General features: G+C 40.4%; 1 protein-coding gene across 1 annotated transcript in view; it reads right to left on the reverse strand.

Moving 5' to 3' along the window:
• The window catches only part of LOC148116063 (vomeronasal type-2 receptor 26-like), a 32,722-nt gene extending 14,691 nt beyond the window's left edge, over positions 1-18,031 (reverse strand). Inside the window, exons 1-5 of the mRNA XM_087885370.1 lie at positions 17,814-18,031; positions 16,831-17,119; positions 15,787-16,581; positions 13,910-14,122; positions 10,826-10,952 (exon numbers count right to left, since the gene is read on the reverse strand). Coding sequence (XP_087741496.1) covers positions 10,826-10,952; positions 13,910-14,122; positions 15,787-16,581; positions 16,831-17,119; positions 17,814-18,031 — 1,642 coding nt within the window. The remainder of the gene's footprint in view (positions 1-10,825; positions 10,953-13,909; positions 14,123-15,786; positions 16,582-16,830; positions 17,120-17,813) is intronic.
• Positions 18,032-18,769: the final 738 nt, after the last annotated feature.

The following is an 18,769-nucleotide window of genomic DNA, read 5'->3' on the forward strand; positions in this document are numbered from 1 at the left end:
AAAGTGTTAACTAATGTTTTAAAATGTAACATTTTAATAAAATAATCAATTAATGCTAATGATGACTCTGTAAGACATACTTATATGTTTTATGAAGAGTAGGTAAGAGAATCCATTGGAATTATATTTTTATGAATCTGGAATTTGTTCATCATTGAAAATATCATTATTATTATTATTATTATTATTATTATTATTATTATTATTATTATTATTATTATTAATAATAATAATAATTATTATTATTTGCTAAGATCATGTACAAAATATTAGCTTCCATCACTGCTAGATCTCGTTTTCTACAGAAAATCTTTGATTGGACATAGAGGCTCTCCTCACAATCAGAAGTGTGAAGCTGAAGCCTCCAAAGCAATGGATATGGTCCCATAGCAAGATATGGCTGTTTTGATCTTTGCCCCCTCCCCACTCTGGATCCCAATCCCTAGCCAGAGTCATCATACAGGGCAGCGTACAGTAGAAACTTCAAGAACTATTTCTTACCTAGGCCATTGGAGACATCATGGCTATTTATCTATATTTATTTATTAAGTTTCTATAATAAATAAATATAGATAAATAGCCATGATGTCTCCAATGGCCCAGGTAAGAAATAGTTCTTGAATTCAATAGAGAAAGCATGGTATTGCTCACCCACCCCCCACCCCTAACCCCACTCACTTTACTAGATAGAGATACAGAAACACAAACCTGTGGGACTTTGTAGGTGCCTATTAATGTTGATATCTGTATGGAAATTTCCCTGAGACCTCTATCAATAATAACTAGAAGATTGTCCTTCCTTCCACAGCTGTAGTTGGGAACATTGGCTTCTCCAGTAGAGAGTGTGTCCAGCAAGGCATCTGAAGTGCCAAGGGTGCTCAAATAGTTGTCATGGATGTTGTAGCCAAGTGTGAGATTATGCAGGAGCCAGGTATTCTTCTTGACCAATTGAATGGAGAAAACGAAGGGTAGCATTTTTGTCTCATATGTCTCAATATGTCTCATACTGTAGAAATATTTTCATGTTATCACCACCAGAAACAGCAAGAATAAAATATTGTAATTTATTCCTATTTATCTCCACAAGTCTGTTGAGTCTAGACCAATATTGATCCAAAAACCAAAGTCAAAATGTTAGTCATCCATTATTATCTTTTGTCAGTTTTGAGAAGATGGGATGGGGATATTCTTCCACTAGGGTTAAGAATTGCAAGTAACCCCTTATTTCTAGTAGTACTAATTTTCATCTGCTAGTAAGTAGGTGCTCAGCTTGAACTCCTAAGTAAAAATAATTCTTGGTTTCATTTGTTGTAAAAGGAAAATGAATTGCAGTAAAGCGAAGCCAGAACTGAAATTTGCATGCCAAAATCTCCAGGTGTAGCTTTCCTCCACTTTAAGTACTTCCCAGTGCTGACCCCCATTGCTCAATCAATTTTTTAAAAAATGTTTTTGGCATGTGGGCTGCAGTAGTGGCTTTCTACCGGTTCGCCCCAGTTTGGGGAACTGGTAGTGGTGGCGGCGGGAGGCTCCGCCCACCCGCACGGACGTCATCACAGATGCTCTGCACATGCGCAGAAGTGCCGTGGACAAGTGAGGTGAGCGTGCACATGTACGCTCCCAGTTCCAAACCGGTAGCAAAGCTAATTGTAACCTACTACTGGTGGGCTGGTATGCAGCTGCATTCCATTCCCAGCTGTCTCACTAAAGGAGCTCAACCAATCTCATTGCACATATGTTGTGCACTGATAATAAGCCATGTCTTAGGGAGACACAGCGAACAGTGAAGCTTTCCCCCTTCCTATCCAGTCCCCCCACCCCAGAGTTCATGGCAGACTGGTACCAAGCAATAGCAGAACATAAGCGTAAGGTAAAAGTTCTGACAGCTGGATTCAATTTCATTCAACCATTAAAGTAGAGCCACCATAAAAATAAGACTTTTGGCAGTGAAGTCAGAGCAAACTATTCCTCTTTTAATAGCTACATGAAATTTAAAAAAAAATATTATTCAAGGAGTGAAATCAGTACTGGAAAAGGAGAAGATCCTCTGGACTTCTGCCTCTCCATTTCTCTGGTTCTTTTCTATTTTCTTCTGCCTCATCCCTGCATTTGAGTCTCATAGAAGTTACAGTAAAAGAGGAGAACCCTATAAATCAAAACGACCCAGGATTTTATACATAACCCTACAATTTAGGAATAAGTGAAAAGATAGGAGGAAGAGTGTTAGAAATGCAAACAGAGAGAAAGCAAGTCCATCACACTGAATGACTTACGGAGGTGAAGAAGTGAAATGAGCCCCATTGAACAGTAATAGCTCAGGAGAAGGTTTTGCTACCGTTTCGATCACACTAATGATGTGGTCTCCTGCCCCGTAATAGTTCCATGGGTTTCCTTTGTCCTGCTTCTTCAAAGTCAGGGGACATTTGGGTCTGAGCCCGCCACAGTTTCTGTGGGTGAGAACCAGCAGCAGCATAAGAAGCAGAAGCAGGAGGTCCATTCCTCCTTGGCGTGTATCATCCACTTCTCTGTTTCTAAACCTCAAGAAGAAATGCCTGTGTCTTTCCTGGTTTAGAAAGAGACAAACTGAACTTCACAGGAAAAAGAGAGAAAGGTGCTCCAACACTGGAATTTTTTAAGAAGATGTTGGATAACCATTTGCGTGAAGTGGTGTAGGGTTTCCTGCCTGGGCAGGTGGTTGGACTAGAAGACCTCCAAGGTCCCTTCCAACTCTGTTATTCTATTCTATTCTAAAGGTACATTCAAGTGCACATCCGCTTCCTGTCCTAAATCTTGTGCAAAACACCCAACATAACTAGAATTATTTATCCTTTTCTGGTGCACGATTACTTCCATGTTATTTCAGTCTGAGTTTACATCAAAGGCAATCACTGGAGAAATATCAAACAAAGTCTCAAACTACAGGATGGTGATAATTACAGGGAGAAGCAACTTCTCTGGGGATCATGAACTTCTTCCAGGATCCCATGTGCAAAGAGACAGCTGGAGAAGTGCATGTTAGTACAAAAATCACAGGTATAGCCCTGAGGGCACAATTGTGCAGTGATTGTGGCCCTTCCTACTGGGACATGGTAGTAAGTGAATGTTGGAGGATAAGAATTCAATCCCAGGTGAAAGAGTTCTCTCTTTTTTTTTTTGAATTTATTTGCATATTTTCTCTTTACATACAATAAGTGCTTGGTGAACAACATACTGTCTGGGTCAACTTGTTTACATAATAATGCTTTTTCAGTTCCTAGTTCCTACCTCTATTATCCAACCATTGATAAAACAAATCCCAAGTTCAAAAATATTCTGTGTCTTCTTTTTCTTTTATCTTCAATGTTAGTCTATCCATTTCTGCACAGTCTAATATTTTTTTAAATTAGATCTTCTTCCATAGGTGTTTCCTCATTTTGTAATATTATACATTCCCTTTATCGTATTTTTCTGATATTATGCCTAATAAAAATAGTTCTGGTTTATAATCTATATGCTGCCTTAACACTTTTTCTAACCACATATGCACTTGTGTCCAATTTTTTTTGGAGGGGGGCTTTTGGACACACCCACCACATGTGATAGTATGTGCCCAGTATTTGATTACATTTCCAACATTTGGCAGACATGTTTTTAAACATTTTTGCTAACCTTGCCAGTGATAAGTGCCACCTATAGAACATTTTATACAGATTTTCTTTATACATAGATGCCATCGTCAATTTATAGTTTCTTTCCCACAGTATTTGCCAATTATCTAATTCTATAGTGTATCCAAAATTCTATCATTGTCCCTTTCACCTGTTCATCTTCCATTTTTAAGCTTAATAAAGAGTTCTTATATTCTTTTGGATGTTATCTTCTCTTCTATGCATTTCATAATTAACTGAGACTAGTGGATAAGGTGACCCTCCATGCTTTGTGTTTCATACTCCCTTATGCTGAGTGGTGAGAGTGGAATGGAAGTTATGCATCCATCCTTCCCCTACTTGACCTCTCTCTGGCCTTTGATACTAGTAATCATGGTATCACATGAAGATATCCATAAGACCACATGAAAATAGTTTGGGGGTCCTTTGTAGCTCTTGGTCTCATTGCATCAATTTCCTCAATGAGGTGTTTCCCCTTTGGATTTCCCATCTCTGAAGGTATCTGTGAATCTGCCTCCAAAATACCGCCAAGTATTTTTAAGGAACACTTGGGAATCCTTCTCTTCATGTTACATCTGGGTCATTTGGAGAGGGAATTCAGTTTCTTATCTAGAGGGATGGAAATGTTGATATGTACACCTTGTTCTAGAACGGCGTCATGGTGGAGTCACTAAAAGGGACACTAAAAGGAGATTACCAGAACCATCCTGATGGTGATGGAGAGAAGATCCGTAGTTGGAGACATTTGGTCTGCTTCTCAAAGCACACCAAATTGTCCCAATATCCATTAAGAACCCAGCCCAATTTCTCCTGTCACTCAGACAGAACATCAGGACTGTTTAGCCTTTATGAAAGCAGCAACAAAGCCAAGGGAAGATTTAGCGGAGGAACCAAACATTAATGCAGATATTGGACTTTATTGTGATGATCCCAGTTTCATCAAAGGAGGGGGGGTGAGTCAAGGCAGGACAGCACATTCCATCCTAGAAGCTGACAGCATTCCGCCTCCAGTCTCAGCCCAAGTTGCAGAACTGGTAGCCTTGCATCAATGCCAATCTTTTTCTTCCTAGCATATTCCCGCAAATGCAGGGTCCACTTCTTGGATCATTGAATGACACTTTGCAGGGTCAGCTGCATCTCCATGGCACAGGCCTACTGTCAACCCTGAAGCTGACCTGACCAAAGCCATCTTGGAGTTTCAGTGTTGCCACACGGAGCTGAGTGATAGGAAGGCGGAGTTAGAGATAGCTGGGGTTTTGTGGCCAAAATAAAATATTTTCTCTTGGTAACCAAGGACATTCTCACACCTCGTCAGAAGAAGGAAAGTGATGTCATCAGGCAACCAGACAGCACCATGATTGGACCATGTGACTGATTGTTTGAGGAGGGGGAAAACTTTTACTTTTACTTAGGTGAAAACTGCGGGAACCTTCAGAGTCGGTTTTCATCAGCCTGTGCCAATATGACATATCAAATAAAACTATTCTTTGAGGAATCTACCAGCCTACCTGTTTTGTTTGCTCAGTATTCTCAAAACACCTAAGTGAATCTTCATTGGCTGAAGATGGAGTAGTCATGAGGAGAAACATTTTCTATCTTTTCATGTGGAAAACTTAGTTCTAGCCTGATTTTGCTGCAACCAGTATCCATTAGTAAAAGAACCTATCATGTGAACAAAATGGAATCAAGGATCTTTCTTACCTAAGGGACCTACCTGGGGAAGGTCTCACAGGAGGTCATTATTGTTGGGACATGTCCAGATATGATTTTGGAAGAGTGTTGACTCAACAACACAGTCATGGAACTCTAAATTTCATTATTCTTATATTGATAATTTCAATTTCTTCAGTTTAAAATAACCTTAATTGTCAGAATAATAATATTAAATATTGCAATAAAACATTAAATATTATGAGCCTAAAAACAATTTCACTATCAGTTCCCTACTTTTATCATTAGATGTTCCTTAGTGTTTAGATCTGGTCTTAGGATGATAATGTAGCATTTGGGGAAGAAGATGCAGCCCAGCAGCCCAGCACTGGAGGCCAAGATGGAGAAGATCTGAACAGCCACCATGTACTTCCCTTTGGTGCCCAGGTAGGTGGGCAGGAAGGAAACCCAAACACTGCAGAAGACTAGCATGCTGAAGGTGATCAACTTGGCTTCATTGAAGGCCCCAGGCAGGTTTCTGGCTAAGAAAGCCACTATGAAGCAAATGGCAGCTAGGAAATCCATGTACCCGAGGACAACATAAAACATAGTAACAGATCCTTCATTGCAGTGAAGGACAATCTCTTGAGGTTGGGAGTGCAGGTCAGAGTCAGGGAATGGGGGAGAAACTCCAAGCCAGATGGAGCAGATGGTAATTTGGACAATGGAACAAGAAAGGATGATGGAGTTGGCCAAACTCTTCCCCAACCATCTCTTCACCCTGTTACCTGGTTTTGTGGCCAGGAAAGCCAGCACGACTGTGATCGTTTTGGCCAACACAGAAGACACGGCTACTGAGAAGACAATGCTGAACACTGTTTGTCGGAGAATACAGGTGGCTTTCCTCGGCCGTCCAATGAAGAGAAAGGAGGACAAGAAGCAAAACAAGAGGGAGATCAAGAGGATGTAGGAGAGGTCTCGGTTGTTGGCTTTGACAATGGGAGTATCTAGGTATTTAATCAATATGATAAAAATGAAGCCTGTGGTTAGGAAGAAGAATAGAGCAAAGGAGACAAGGATAATACTCAGATGTTCTTCATAGGACAGGAAGGATATTCTTTTGGGGATACATTGGACTCGGTTCTCAGTTGGATATTGATCATCTGGGCACCTAGTGCATTTTTCAGTATCTGAGAAAATAGAAAGTAATATTTCTTATACGAACTCCCCTTTCATATTTGAAGATAGATCTTCTTTTATGACAGGTAGTAATAAGAAACCAGAAAGCCATTGTAAATATTAAATAGGAACCTGTACATACAAATATACATACACAGTCACAAGTTATAAATACAATGATATGAAGAATAAGAAAAATGAAACCCAAAAGAGAAATACCTGTCACCAGTGCTACCTTTCAACAAGACCATGACCATTTTATCTTTTTCTGGAACAGGGGTGGGTTCTAAATTTTTTTACTACCGGCTCTGTGGGCGTGGCTTATTTTGTGGGGGTGGCTTGGAGGTCATGTGACTAGGTGGGCATGGCTAGCTGGTCAGAGTCATTTCTGGAAGGTCCTCGCACTTACGACCAGTCCTCACACTTACAACCCGACTTATTTGTTTTCTTTTAACACTGATCAGCTGTAGGGCGGCCCTTTGAAGCCCCGCGGCAAGAGTTTAAACAGTTTTTTTTCCGTCTAGTCATCAGCTGGGATTCAGGAGGCAGCAATAGATTGGGGGTGGGACCAAATAAAAGGTAAGAATAATGTGGGTGGGAGGGTGGGGGGTGGGAGGGAGAACCGGTTTGGTGACGTCATATCGTCACTGCTACTGGCTCGGCCGAACCGGACCGAACCGGGAGGAACCCACCACTGCTCTGGAAGGTTAGAAGGATAGGGGTATGTCATATCTCAACAAGTGGGGTTTCTATAGAACAGGGGCTTCAACAGAAAAGGCAGACAAAGTGGCAAAGTTTTGTTGTGACCCAATGGCAGCCAGCGGAGCTGGCAGCAGAGTCGAACATCTGACTCTGATTGAGGAGGCTGGGGAGGAACATGGGCCAGACCTGGGGGCTGGGGAAAGCTCGGACGAGGGCCCTGTGTTGGAGGCAGAGAGGGAGATAGACAGCAGCGAGTCAGAAGAATAGCTGGAGCCTGTTCCCAGAGTGTGCATGCACAGAGCTGCCAGAAGACAAGAACAATTAAGAAAGAAGGGTCAGTTTGGGAGTAAGGCCACACCTTGGAGATAATTGGCCCCTCCCATAGGACATAAAAGAGGAGCAAATGGAACATGAGCTTTTGCAGGAAACAATTAGTTCATTCGGTCATTTCAAGATTGGAAAGATCTGTTTGTGACTCTAATAGACTCTGTGCCAAGTTTGGCCTTCCCCTGCATTTGGAAATTGGTTCTCTGGCAGCGTTCCAAGTGAGATACGGTGGGTGTTGATAAACATTCCTCTGAAAGACTGTTTGCCAAAGCCTTGCTGACTGTGAATGAAAGTAATTCACAGTCGTGTAAATAAAAGAGCCTCATATCCTGTTGCAACAAAAAGATTTTTAAGAATTATTTCTAAATGTCAAAAAAAAAGGGCGGAAATGAGGCTAGGCCAGGGGTGAAATGCTGCCGGTTCGGGTGAACCGGTAATAATAAAAGCTACCAGTTAGGGCGAACTGGTAGTAAAAAAAAGCAGGAAATCCTGCTTTCTAGCGAATCTAAATCACGCGGCACAGCTGTTTTCCCCCCTCGTTTTTCTACTTACCTTCTTAAGCCTCCTTTTTCAGCACATGCAGTAGCACCTGTGGTGTGCATGCGCACAAAGCAGACATTTGGTGCATACTGTGCATATGCACACACAGGATGCATGCACTCATGCAGCGAACTGGTAGCAGACCTCGGAGGATTTCGCCACTGGGCTAGGCTATTAGAATCATAGATTTACAGAACTAGAAGTGACCTTGGAGGTCTTCTAGTCCAACCTTATTGTATCCAAACAAATGACTGTGCAATCTTTTCTTCAATAATGTCAGTGATGGATACACCCACAACTGCAGGAATCAAGCTGTTCCGCTGATTAATTGTTCTCACTGTCAGGAAATTTCTCCTTTGTGCCAGACTGTATCTCTCCATAATGGGCTTCCACTCATTGTTTCTTGTTCTGCCCTCAAGTGCTTTGGAAAATAAGTTGACCCCCTCTTCTCGGAGACACCCCTCATGTACTTTCATGTCATCCTTAATCATCCTTAAACAGCTTTCATGTCATCCTTAATCCTTCTCTTTGTTAAGATAGACATGCCTAGTTCCATTAATTGTTCATCATATGGTTTAGCCTCCAGATCTCATATCATCTTTGTTGCTCTTCTCTGCACTCTTTCTAGGGTCTCCGCATCTTTTTTGTACTGTGTGAGCAGAACTGGATGCAGTATTCCAAGTATAGCCTCACTAGTATAATATAGAGTAGTACTATCACTTCTCATGATCTTGATGCAATCCTCTGTTGATGAACCTACGACTGCACTGGCCTTTTTGACAGCTGAAGCACATTGCTAGATCATACTTGATCCTTGTGCCTGCACCACCAAGAGCCTTGGTGGCGCAGCAGAGTAAAAGTGCTGTTAACTAGCACCAGCTGCCTGCAATTACTGAAAGTTCAAATCTCATCAGGCTCAAGGTTGACTCAGCCTTCCATCCTTCCGAGGTAGGTAAAATAAGGACCCGGTTTGTGGGGGCAATAAGCTGACTTCATATAAAAAAGAACACCGCTTAGGGGGGACCGAAAGCCCTACTAAGCAGGTATGAAGGCTATTGCTTAATGCATTGTAAGCCACCCTGAGGCTCCGGAGAAGGGAGGCATATAAACCGAAAAAATAAATAAATAAATAAATAAACAAACAAACAAACAAACAAACAAACAAACAAACAAACAAACAAATACTTAAATGGTGGTCCATTAGGATATCTAGATTTCCTCTCACTGTTTCTAGTGGTGAGCCAGGTATCACTAATCCTATGCATTTGGTTTTTCTTGCCTAAATGCAGGACCTTATTTTTTTTTCACCACTGAACTGCACCTAGGAGGTCAGGAATGCTTTACAAGTTGACATTAGGGACCAGTGGTCCAGTCTATCAAGATCCTTCTAAATCTTGATTATATTCCCAAATTGTAATAGCAATAGCACTTAGATTTATATACCATCCCATAATGCTTTACAGCAGTTTACAATGTCAGGATATTGCCCCTAACCATCTGGGTCCTCATTTCACTGACCTCAAAAGGAGGGAAGGCTGAGTCAACTTTGAGCCCATCAGGTTTGAACTCCAATCTGTGGGAAGTTAGCTTGCAATACTGCATTCTAACCACTATGTCATCAAAGCTCCTTGCCAGAAATTCCCCTCAACTTGGTGTCATTTACAAATTTGATGAGTTCTCCTTTTATTCCCTTATGTAGATCATTTATGAAGATGTTGAGGCTAGAGGATCCGCCGGTAACAGGGACCCTGTGTGCTGATCGCATAGGTAATATTTTCACATATTCCCATCTTGTAATTTTGATTTTTTTAAAAATGTTTCATTGTTTTAATCTGGCTTTGTAAATTGTTTTATTGTTGGTTTTATTGTATGCCACCCAGAGTCACTTTGTGTGGGATGGATGGCCATGTGAATTTGAATTTTACTTAAACAAAAAGAAGATTAATTCCTGAAGTAATTCCAGAAGAGAAAATGAGTCCATTATCTGTCTTTGCAAACTCTTTAGTTTCTGAAAATGAGAAGATTGGACAGTCATTTGTCTGAAATGAGATAGGGTTTCCTGCCTGAACATGGGGTTGGACTAGAAGACCTCAAGGTTCTATCCAACTCTGTTATGTCCCTTTGTCCTATAAGTTAATTTGATATGGATGAACAAGAGCCATTGACCTAAATCCTTTCTTCAAGTTTCAAAGAATTCAAATGTTCCTAAGAAAGGTTAACATGGAAAGACTCTTCTAAACTGATAAACAGAAAAGAGATTTCCTGTACCAGATGCAAGGGTGGGATTCTGCCAGTTCAGACCTGTTCGGGCGAACCCCTAGCTCCACCGAACAGCTGAGAGTGAGCCAGTTCACTCCAACGATCAGGTTGGCCCTCCCTCCTGCTCCTGCACTATACTGACCTATATTTCCTTTGTTTGAAGCCCAGCTGATAGGCGTGCCAGAGCAGATTGCCGCACCTCAGCTGTTTACTCACCGGGGCTGCAGTACAATGTAATTTTTAGTGCTATTTTCAAAGGAACCACACACACGCGGAGTGCGCACTCAGCAAACTAGTTGTTATACTGGTTGAATCTCACCACTGACCAGAAATAATCTTGTTCAGTTCTCCATGATTTGCTATCTCTTCCTACCTCACCCTTCAAGATTTTTTTTCCCTAATTTCTCTCATTATAATAGAAATTGGGCAGGTTGAAAATAAACAACAAAGCAGTCAAGCTTCAATGTGTCTCTTTTAACATGCACATTGATCAAACAAACATCCTTGCCTCTGATGACACCCACCTTCCTGAGTGGAGATGGTCCTCTCCGAACAAGGAATGCAGTCGTAGCAACAAACTGGCTCTCCTTCCCGAGTCTGTTTGTAAAATCCAGGATGACAATTTTGCACACATTTGGATTGAGGGAATGACTAAACAGAAAAACAAGGAATTTCAGAGACAATAGGCCAGGAGCAACCATCCATGGAAAATGGAGGTTGGCATGAATATCAGCTAAGTAGACTCTGGGCTTCACTTAGATATACTCTATATGAAGTATTTTTCTAACTAGTTTCAAATTATTGCAGGAGAAACAAATACTGACAGATTCTTCGTTTAGTTCCTCCCATTTTACTTCTGGTATATCAAATTGCATTAAAGACTTTTCTACTTAATAAAGGCTGGAGGAATGGAAATGAGAAAAGATATGCACATTAAGCAACAACTAGTAGGTTCCCCCTCACAGCCCTATTAACATACATTCCAGGGGTGAAATGCTCCCGGTTTGGACCAGATCACCCGATGCAGTATCAATGGCGGTGGGTGGTTCAGAGAACCGGTAGCAAAAATCCCTGCGCCTCCCCCTCCCCATGCCCAGCTGAGCTGCAGGATCTCCAGAGGCTTTTTTTTTTTTTTTACTTTTAAAAGCATTTTTTCTACAACCTCTTCCGACGAAAAAATGCTTTTAAAAGTAAAAAAAAAAAAAAGCCTCTGATGATCACGCAGCTCAGCTGGGATCATCAGAGGCTTTTCAAAGCATTTTTCCCTGCAACCTATTGGCTGAAGAGGTGGTAAAAAAAATGCTTTGAAAAGTCTCTGACCATCCCAGCTGAGTTGCCTGATCGACAGAGAGGTATTTTTTAAAAAAATACTTCTCTGCCAATCAGGCAACTCAGCTGGGATCATCAGAGGAGACTTTTTAAAGTCAGAGAGGTATTTTTTAAAAAGCCTCTCTGACTATCCCAGCTGAGTTGCCTGATCGGCAGAGGCTTTTCGAAGCATTAGAAAAAATGCTTTGAAAAGTAAAAAAAAAAAAAAGCCTCTGATGATCACGCAGCTCAGCTGGGATCATCAGAGGCTTTTCAAAGCATTTTTCCCTGCAACCTATTGGCTGAAGAGGTGGTAAAAAAAATGCTTTGAAAAGTCTCTGACCATCCCAGCTGAGTTGCCTGATCGACAGAGAGGTATTTTTTAAAAAAATACTTCTCTGCCAATCAGGCAACTCAGCTGGGATCATCAGAGGAGACTTTTTAAAGTCAGAGAGGTATTTTTTAAAAAGCCTCTCTGACCATCCCAGCTGAGTTGCCTGATCGGCAGAGGCTTTTCAAAGCATTAGAAAAAATGCTTTGAAAAGTAAAAAAAAAAAAAAAGTTGGCCATGTCCACCCAGTCACATTACCCCACCACCAAGCCACGCCCACAGAACCGGTGGTAACAAATTTTACATTTCACCCCTGATACATTCTTCCATTCTCCATGTATCCATCATTTAAAAAATATGACGATCTATTCATATTAATTTTTACAATAAAATGTTACAATAAAATTTGTTCTAAAATATTTATTAATCTTTCTTCTATTCGGTTTATTAAAAGAGAAGAAAATTATGATAAAGAAAGAAACTTTGGACCAGTAGAATTGGCAAAGTTTTTTTGAAGAATCCCAAAGGTGCTTTTTCAGGAGGCAACTGGACTTTTTTGTTTTTTTCTTTCAAGACATTTCACTTCTCATCCAAACTTCTTCAGCTCTTTAGGATTATCCTTCCAGCCCCCATCGTGCAGCTTCTTGGATGAGAAGTGAAACATCTTCAAAGAAAAAATGAAAAAGTCCAGTTGCCTCCTGAAAAAGCATCTTTGGGATTCTTAATTTTTTTTTTTTTTTGCAGATCCTACTGTTTTTTTTCTTTGAAGACATTCTACAATCAGTTCTACAATCCCCAGCACCTGAGAGTCTCTCTCTTTCTCTCAGTTTAGGGAGATACTGGATTGCAAAAGGGACACAAAAGGGCTGTAAGTCCTGAAAAATCATCATCTCACTACCCATTTTGGATATGGCTACATGAACGTAAAACAATTCTGTATTATAGCATATGAAGGACATCTTTGTGAATAGTACTGGAGCCTCCCAAATAGTCTAACAAAACTATAATGGTTATATTCCCTACATTTAATTCTCAGTGATAGTCATCCACCTTGGTAAACACGAGTCAAAAAGAGGGCTGTGAAAAGATTTACAGACCCCTCACATCCTGGACATAAACTGATTCAACTCCTACCCTCAAAACGACACTATAGGGCACTGCACACCAGAACAACTAGACACAAAAAAAGTTTAGTCCCGAATGCCATCACTCTGCTAAACAATAATCCCCTCAACACTGTCAAACTATTCACTAAGTCTGCAGTACTATTAATCTTTTCATCGTTCCTATCACCCATCTCCTCCCACTTATGACTGTATGACTGTAACCTTGTTGCTGGTATCCTTAAGATTTATATTGGCTGTTTCCTAATATGATTTGATTGTTTATTTGTACCCTATGACTATCATTGTGATGTACCTTATGATTCTTGACGAATGTATCTTGTCTTTTTATATACACTGAGAGCGTATGCACCAAGACAAATTCCTTGTGTATCCAAACACTTTTGGCCAATAAAGAATTCTATTCTATCTATTCTATAACTATCATTAAGTGTTGTACCTTATGATTCTTGATGAACGTATCTTTTCTTTTATGTACACTGAGAGCGTATGCACCAAGACAAATTCCTTGTGTATCCAAACACATTTGGCCAATAAAGAATTCTATTCTATCTATTCTATAACTATCATTAAGTGTTGTACCTTATGATTCTTGATGAACATATCTTTTCTTTTATGTACACTGAGAGCGTATGCACCAAGACAAATTCCTTGTGTGTCCAATCACACTTGGCCAATAAAGAATTCTATTCTATTCTATTCTGTTCTGTTCTGTTCTGTTCTGTTCTGTTCTGTTCTGTTCTGTTCTGTTCTATTCTATTCTATTCTATTCTATTCTAAGCAGGCTTAACCCATTTGAGAAGGCTTTGGGAAAAAGGAAAAAAGTGACCGATATTTTCCCCTACCTTGTTGAGCAATTTTAGCCGTGACAGATGATCTTGGTTGAAAATAAGTCTCTGTTTTTCAAAAGTCCCCAATTGCTCCACAGTGATATCCATCTGTGGGAGAACCACACAGCTCATAATGTTCAGATCTGCAGCTACATCTCCATTTTCATCCAAGTACAGTTTCCTCTGGGAAAGATTGCAAAACTCATTCTTCTCCAGAAAGGGGTGGAACTAGAATAAAACCATCTGAGAATTTTAAAAGCAGAAAACTTGATTTCTCATTTAGTCTGTGGTCTATTCCCTTTTGAATGTTTCCTTTAGTTGGAAGTACAAGAAAACTACAAAATGTCAACTTGCAAAGCTTTCAAGTTGCCATGAGCAGGAGGGAGGGAGAACTGATAGAGCTGATTGATTTCCCTAACTGAAGTGTATTCCATACATTCTTCCTGACTACAATCAGAAGGAGGGTGTTGGATTTCACAGCCAGCCAAAGTGGTTAATTGGAGAATGTGATTTATGACATGGCCAGAGAGGAGGGAAGAGACAGGGTCATAGGGGAACGTAAGTCTACGTGGGATTAGTTCTAACTGCATCTGAATATTGCTGAAATGGTGCTCCTAATAAATGACTGTATTTCTTTTGAAGTTCAGCTCATGGCTCATGAATTAATTAGGGCATCTTTCGGAAACTTCACACAAATCTCATAACAATTGAAAATGTCTTGCTAACTCTTTTTACAGCATAGAAAGTTGGTAAGGATCCTTTCTGAATGTACACAGCTGCCAAGAAAAGGTTCAGCACAATTTGTCAATCATATCTTGACAAAAATGTATGTTTGACATAATATCATTGATTTTTTTTTCGATTATCAAGAACATTCTAGAGCAGGTCAAAAATAAATTGAACCAACCAACAAATAAAGAGATTGTCTTTAAGGGAGGATACAGCACTCTTCCAATCACTGAAAGATGTTATAGAGAAGCTTAAAATCTTTTCACTGTTATTCCAGAGAGTGGGACATGGAAAATTAAACTTAGTCATTAGAAAGGAGGTACTAGCTGAATGAGAGCAGAAACATCCTAAAAGGAGAAGCCAGAGGAGGAAGTGAACCAGAAAAGTTCAATCTCCCTTCATTGACCGAGCAGCCATCAGTCAGAGAAGTTTAAAGTTTAAAGTAGGATTCCAGCAAAGATGAAGGGTTGGGATAGATGGTTTCAGGGTCCCCTTCAAATTAACGAAGGTAAAATTCTACAATGCTAATCACAAACCCATAGGTATAGGAATTTATTCAAAAATGCATATGTCTGTTTTACAACTAGCAGTATTTATATCAAAATATATCTGAAGGGTCCATTAGCTGTCAGGGTTCCGACAGATGCCCTAATTAAATCATGAGCCTCGAGCCTCTAGTCTCCGGCTGCTGTGGGTAACCCTGGGAGACAGCCTTGAGAAAGATATGTCTGGAATGTGCTCCTGTCTTTGACTGCCATGTTGCTTCATTGGTTTTCCATCCCCTTTGCCTATGGCAACTCAAGAGCAGGCCAGGGATGCTTTGCGAGTTGACATTAGCACTGAAGATGTTACCTAGTTTGGGTAATAAAAATCTGCAAGAATACAACCAAGATCAGAGAGCAGCAAGGCCCCCTCATTTCAACCCTGAGCTACAAATATTCTCCATTATTGATACAAAATGTATCGCTCATGGTGCCCACTCACGAGCAATACATTTTGTGTATAACATTCCCACTCACTTGGAATGTTATACCCAAAGCAATTATAATGGCCAAAACTGTCGGCTTTTTGTAACACAAGGAGCTTGAGATGGTTTCCCTTCTTCTCTTTTGTCTCTTAGTCAAAATGAATGAAGTTTGATGGAACCTGCAGAAACCCCATACCTGCCATGGCTGCAACCTTGAAGCCCACAACCTCTCTTGGCCTTCCTTCCTTCCTCTCCTAGATATGGAGGAATATGCAGCATTCAAAGTATGGGCCAGAGTATTAATGAAACTGTAAACATGGTGAGTATATCGGAACCAGATGCTGTTCCTTTCCTCTTTGGTCTCCAGAGGTGCTTTCTGCATGCATCTTCTCCGGCCTTTGACAGAGAAGATGTGCTTTGAAAAAGAACAGCGAAAAGACTGATCTCCAAACTGTGGTTCCACAAAAAGATCTGGTTCAAAGGAATCCTCATTTGTCTTTTCATTCCACTGAAAAGCATAGGACAAAATACTATGGACATATTTGAGAAATGTATGCCTTCTCACTAACAATTCCCCAATAGGTGTGATTATCCAGACTTTCCCTTCAATGGGTTCTGGCAATCCTTGAAGTATTAAATGGAAAGGAAGAAGCTTGTCCCAGAGGGAAACATATTCTAAAAAGTGCACAAAGACATTGACTTGTCTCCATTTAGAGATGGCATCCTTGAGGGATGCTGTAGCATCAGTCGTTGATATTTTTTGTGATATGACTAGACAAATTCCATTCCTGACAAGAACAGGAGTAAACGTCCTCATGAAATTCTCTCCATTCTCTGTGTCTGAAGCAAAGAGACCAATCAAGGTCCATCTGAAATGGAGAAGCAGTTGGACAATTGCTGGAAAGAGAATCCCTACTTTTGGGAGCATCCAATAGAAAAAGGGAAATTGGCTTTTATCGCTTAGAGCCTCTGAAGCAGTTGCATAACTGATCTGAAAAAGCAACAAAGAATTCCGTGTGATATTTCGGGGATACACACAGAGATGGGGTCATGAGAGAAGAGGACTGCTTTGATCCTTGCCTCATCCCTACTTTGGATCCCTATTCCTAGCTATGACATCCACAATGACCATGGTGAAGTGCAGCTCTCAAATTTCATAGGGAAGGTTGGTTAGATCCATTGTCCATCCACCACCACTCTACACACTTTATCAGATAATGAAACGCATATAAGCACAAACCTGTGGAATTTTGTAGGTGCCTGCTAATGTTGACATCTGGATGGAGATGTCCCTGTCAGCTCCATCGAGAAGAGCCAGAAGGTGGTCATTCTTTCCACAGGCATAATTGGGAACATTGGCTTCTCCAGTAGACAGCATGTCCAGCAAGGCATCTGAAGTGCCAAGTGGGTTCAAATAGTTGTCATGGATGTTGTAGCCCAGTGTGAGGTTTTGTAGGAGCTGGACATTCTTGTTGACAAGTTCAGTTGTGAAAATGAAGCGTAGAATTCTAGAGTGATCAGAAGATGTACTATACAAAAGAATTTATGTTGTTATCATCAGCAGCAAAAAACATTTTTTATTTATTTAGTCCTCTTTGTCTCCACAAGCTTATTGAGTTTTAAGTCAATACTGATCCAAACCCAGATCAGTTATTACCGTTTAATTTTTAATGGGTGTTGAGGAGATGAGTTATTGATAGACGGCCACCAGAGTTAAGATTCAAAAATACAAAGACTTGTTACTTGTAGCAGTCCTAATTTTCATTGGTCCAATAAACAGCATTTAATAATATTCAGTCATTAAAAGTAGAACCATCAGAAAATTGAGAGAATGTTTCATAAATGACCCAGAAAAGAAACTCTCACATCAAATCAATCTTTATTTTTATAAGGATCAGACATTGAATATCAATGAGCAGTTATAAAAAATATAGAAGTGGGCTGGGCAGAGGCAATTATAGCTACTTTAAACAAAAGTCTATATTCAAGTGATGAATGAAGGACTGGATGCAGAGAGTAAACTAATTTGGACTTCTTTCAGGTATTTTTCTGCCACATCTTTGAGTCTCTTATATAAAAGACAAAAAAGGGAAGCCATGGAACTCAAAACAGTTCAAGAAATTAGAAATGTCTTGCAATATACGAGTAAGCAAAATATGAAGAAAAGGGGGATAAAGGAGTATTAGAACTGCAAATGAAGGGAATGCAAACCGAATGACTTACGAATCAAATTGAATAAAAGGAGCCATATTGAAAGGCAATGTTAAACGCAATTCTTTTGTTGCAGTGGTCACCACACCAATAAAATAATCTCCTGGTCTATAACAGCTCCACGGATTTTTTTCATCCTGTTGTTCCAAAGTCAGTGGGCATTTCATTCTAAGCTTCCCAGAGACTGGCTGGGACACCAGCAGCATCAGGAACAAAAGCAGGAGTTCCATCATCCATAGGGATGAATCAATCCCCTTCCCATTTCTAAACAAGAACAACAAAGAAGAGTTAGAATTCAAAGCAATCTCACAAGATGGCTCTTTCAATGGATTTCGTGATTCAGACAGAGACAAACCAAGCTTCACCTGGAAAGGAAAGAAACATGCACTCAGGAGCAAAGCCTTTGCCTGTCCCAAAACTTGTGCCACACAGATTGTTACCTGAGGCATATATCCTTTTCTGATGCAAGATCTCTTTCAGGTGGCTTCAGTCTGTTTACGTCAAAGGCAGTCACTGAAGAAGTAGCAGAAGAGGTCTCAAAGAGCAGGATGGTGAAAAATACAGCGACAAGTATCCTCTTCTCTGGGGATTGTGAACTTCTTCAGGGCTCCATGTGCAGAGAGGCATCTGGAGAAAAGCATGTTGGTGAAGAATCACAGATGCACCCCTAGGGAACTGTTCTCCAGTGGTTGTAATCTTTTCAGCTAGGACATATCCAGAAGGTGATGCTGGAGGAACATAGTTCAACACCCAGGGAATTAATTTCTTCTACCTCAAAGGTGCTTTTTCAAAAGACAACTGGGTTGTTTCTTCCTTGAGGAAGACATTTTGCTTCTCATCCTAGAAGCTTTGTGTGGGTTTTCTGTAAACTTCAATGTTAAGATTTCTGTCGTCCTTAATGTGTAATGCACAGTCCAGGAAGGCCAGACTATTTTCCTTAATATCTTACCATGTGAGCATGACGTATC

The sequence above is a fragment of the Pantherophis guttatus genome, chromosome 2, assembly GCF_059756535.1.
Source record: "Pantherophis guttatus breed Tessera chromosome 2, ASM5975653v1, whole genome shotgun sequence".
NCBI classification, from domain to species: domain Eukaryota; kingdom Metazoa; phylum Chordata; class Lepidosauria; order Squamata; family Colubridae; genus Pantherophis; species Pantherophis guttatus.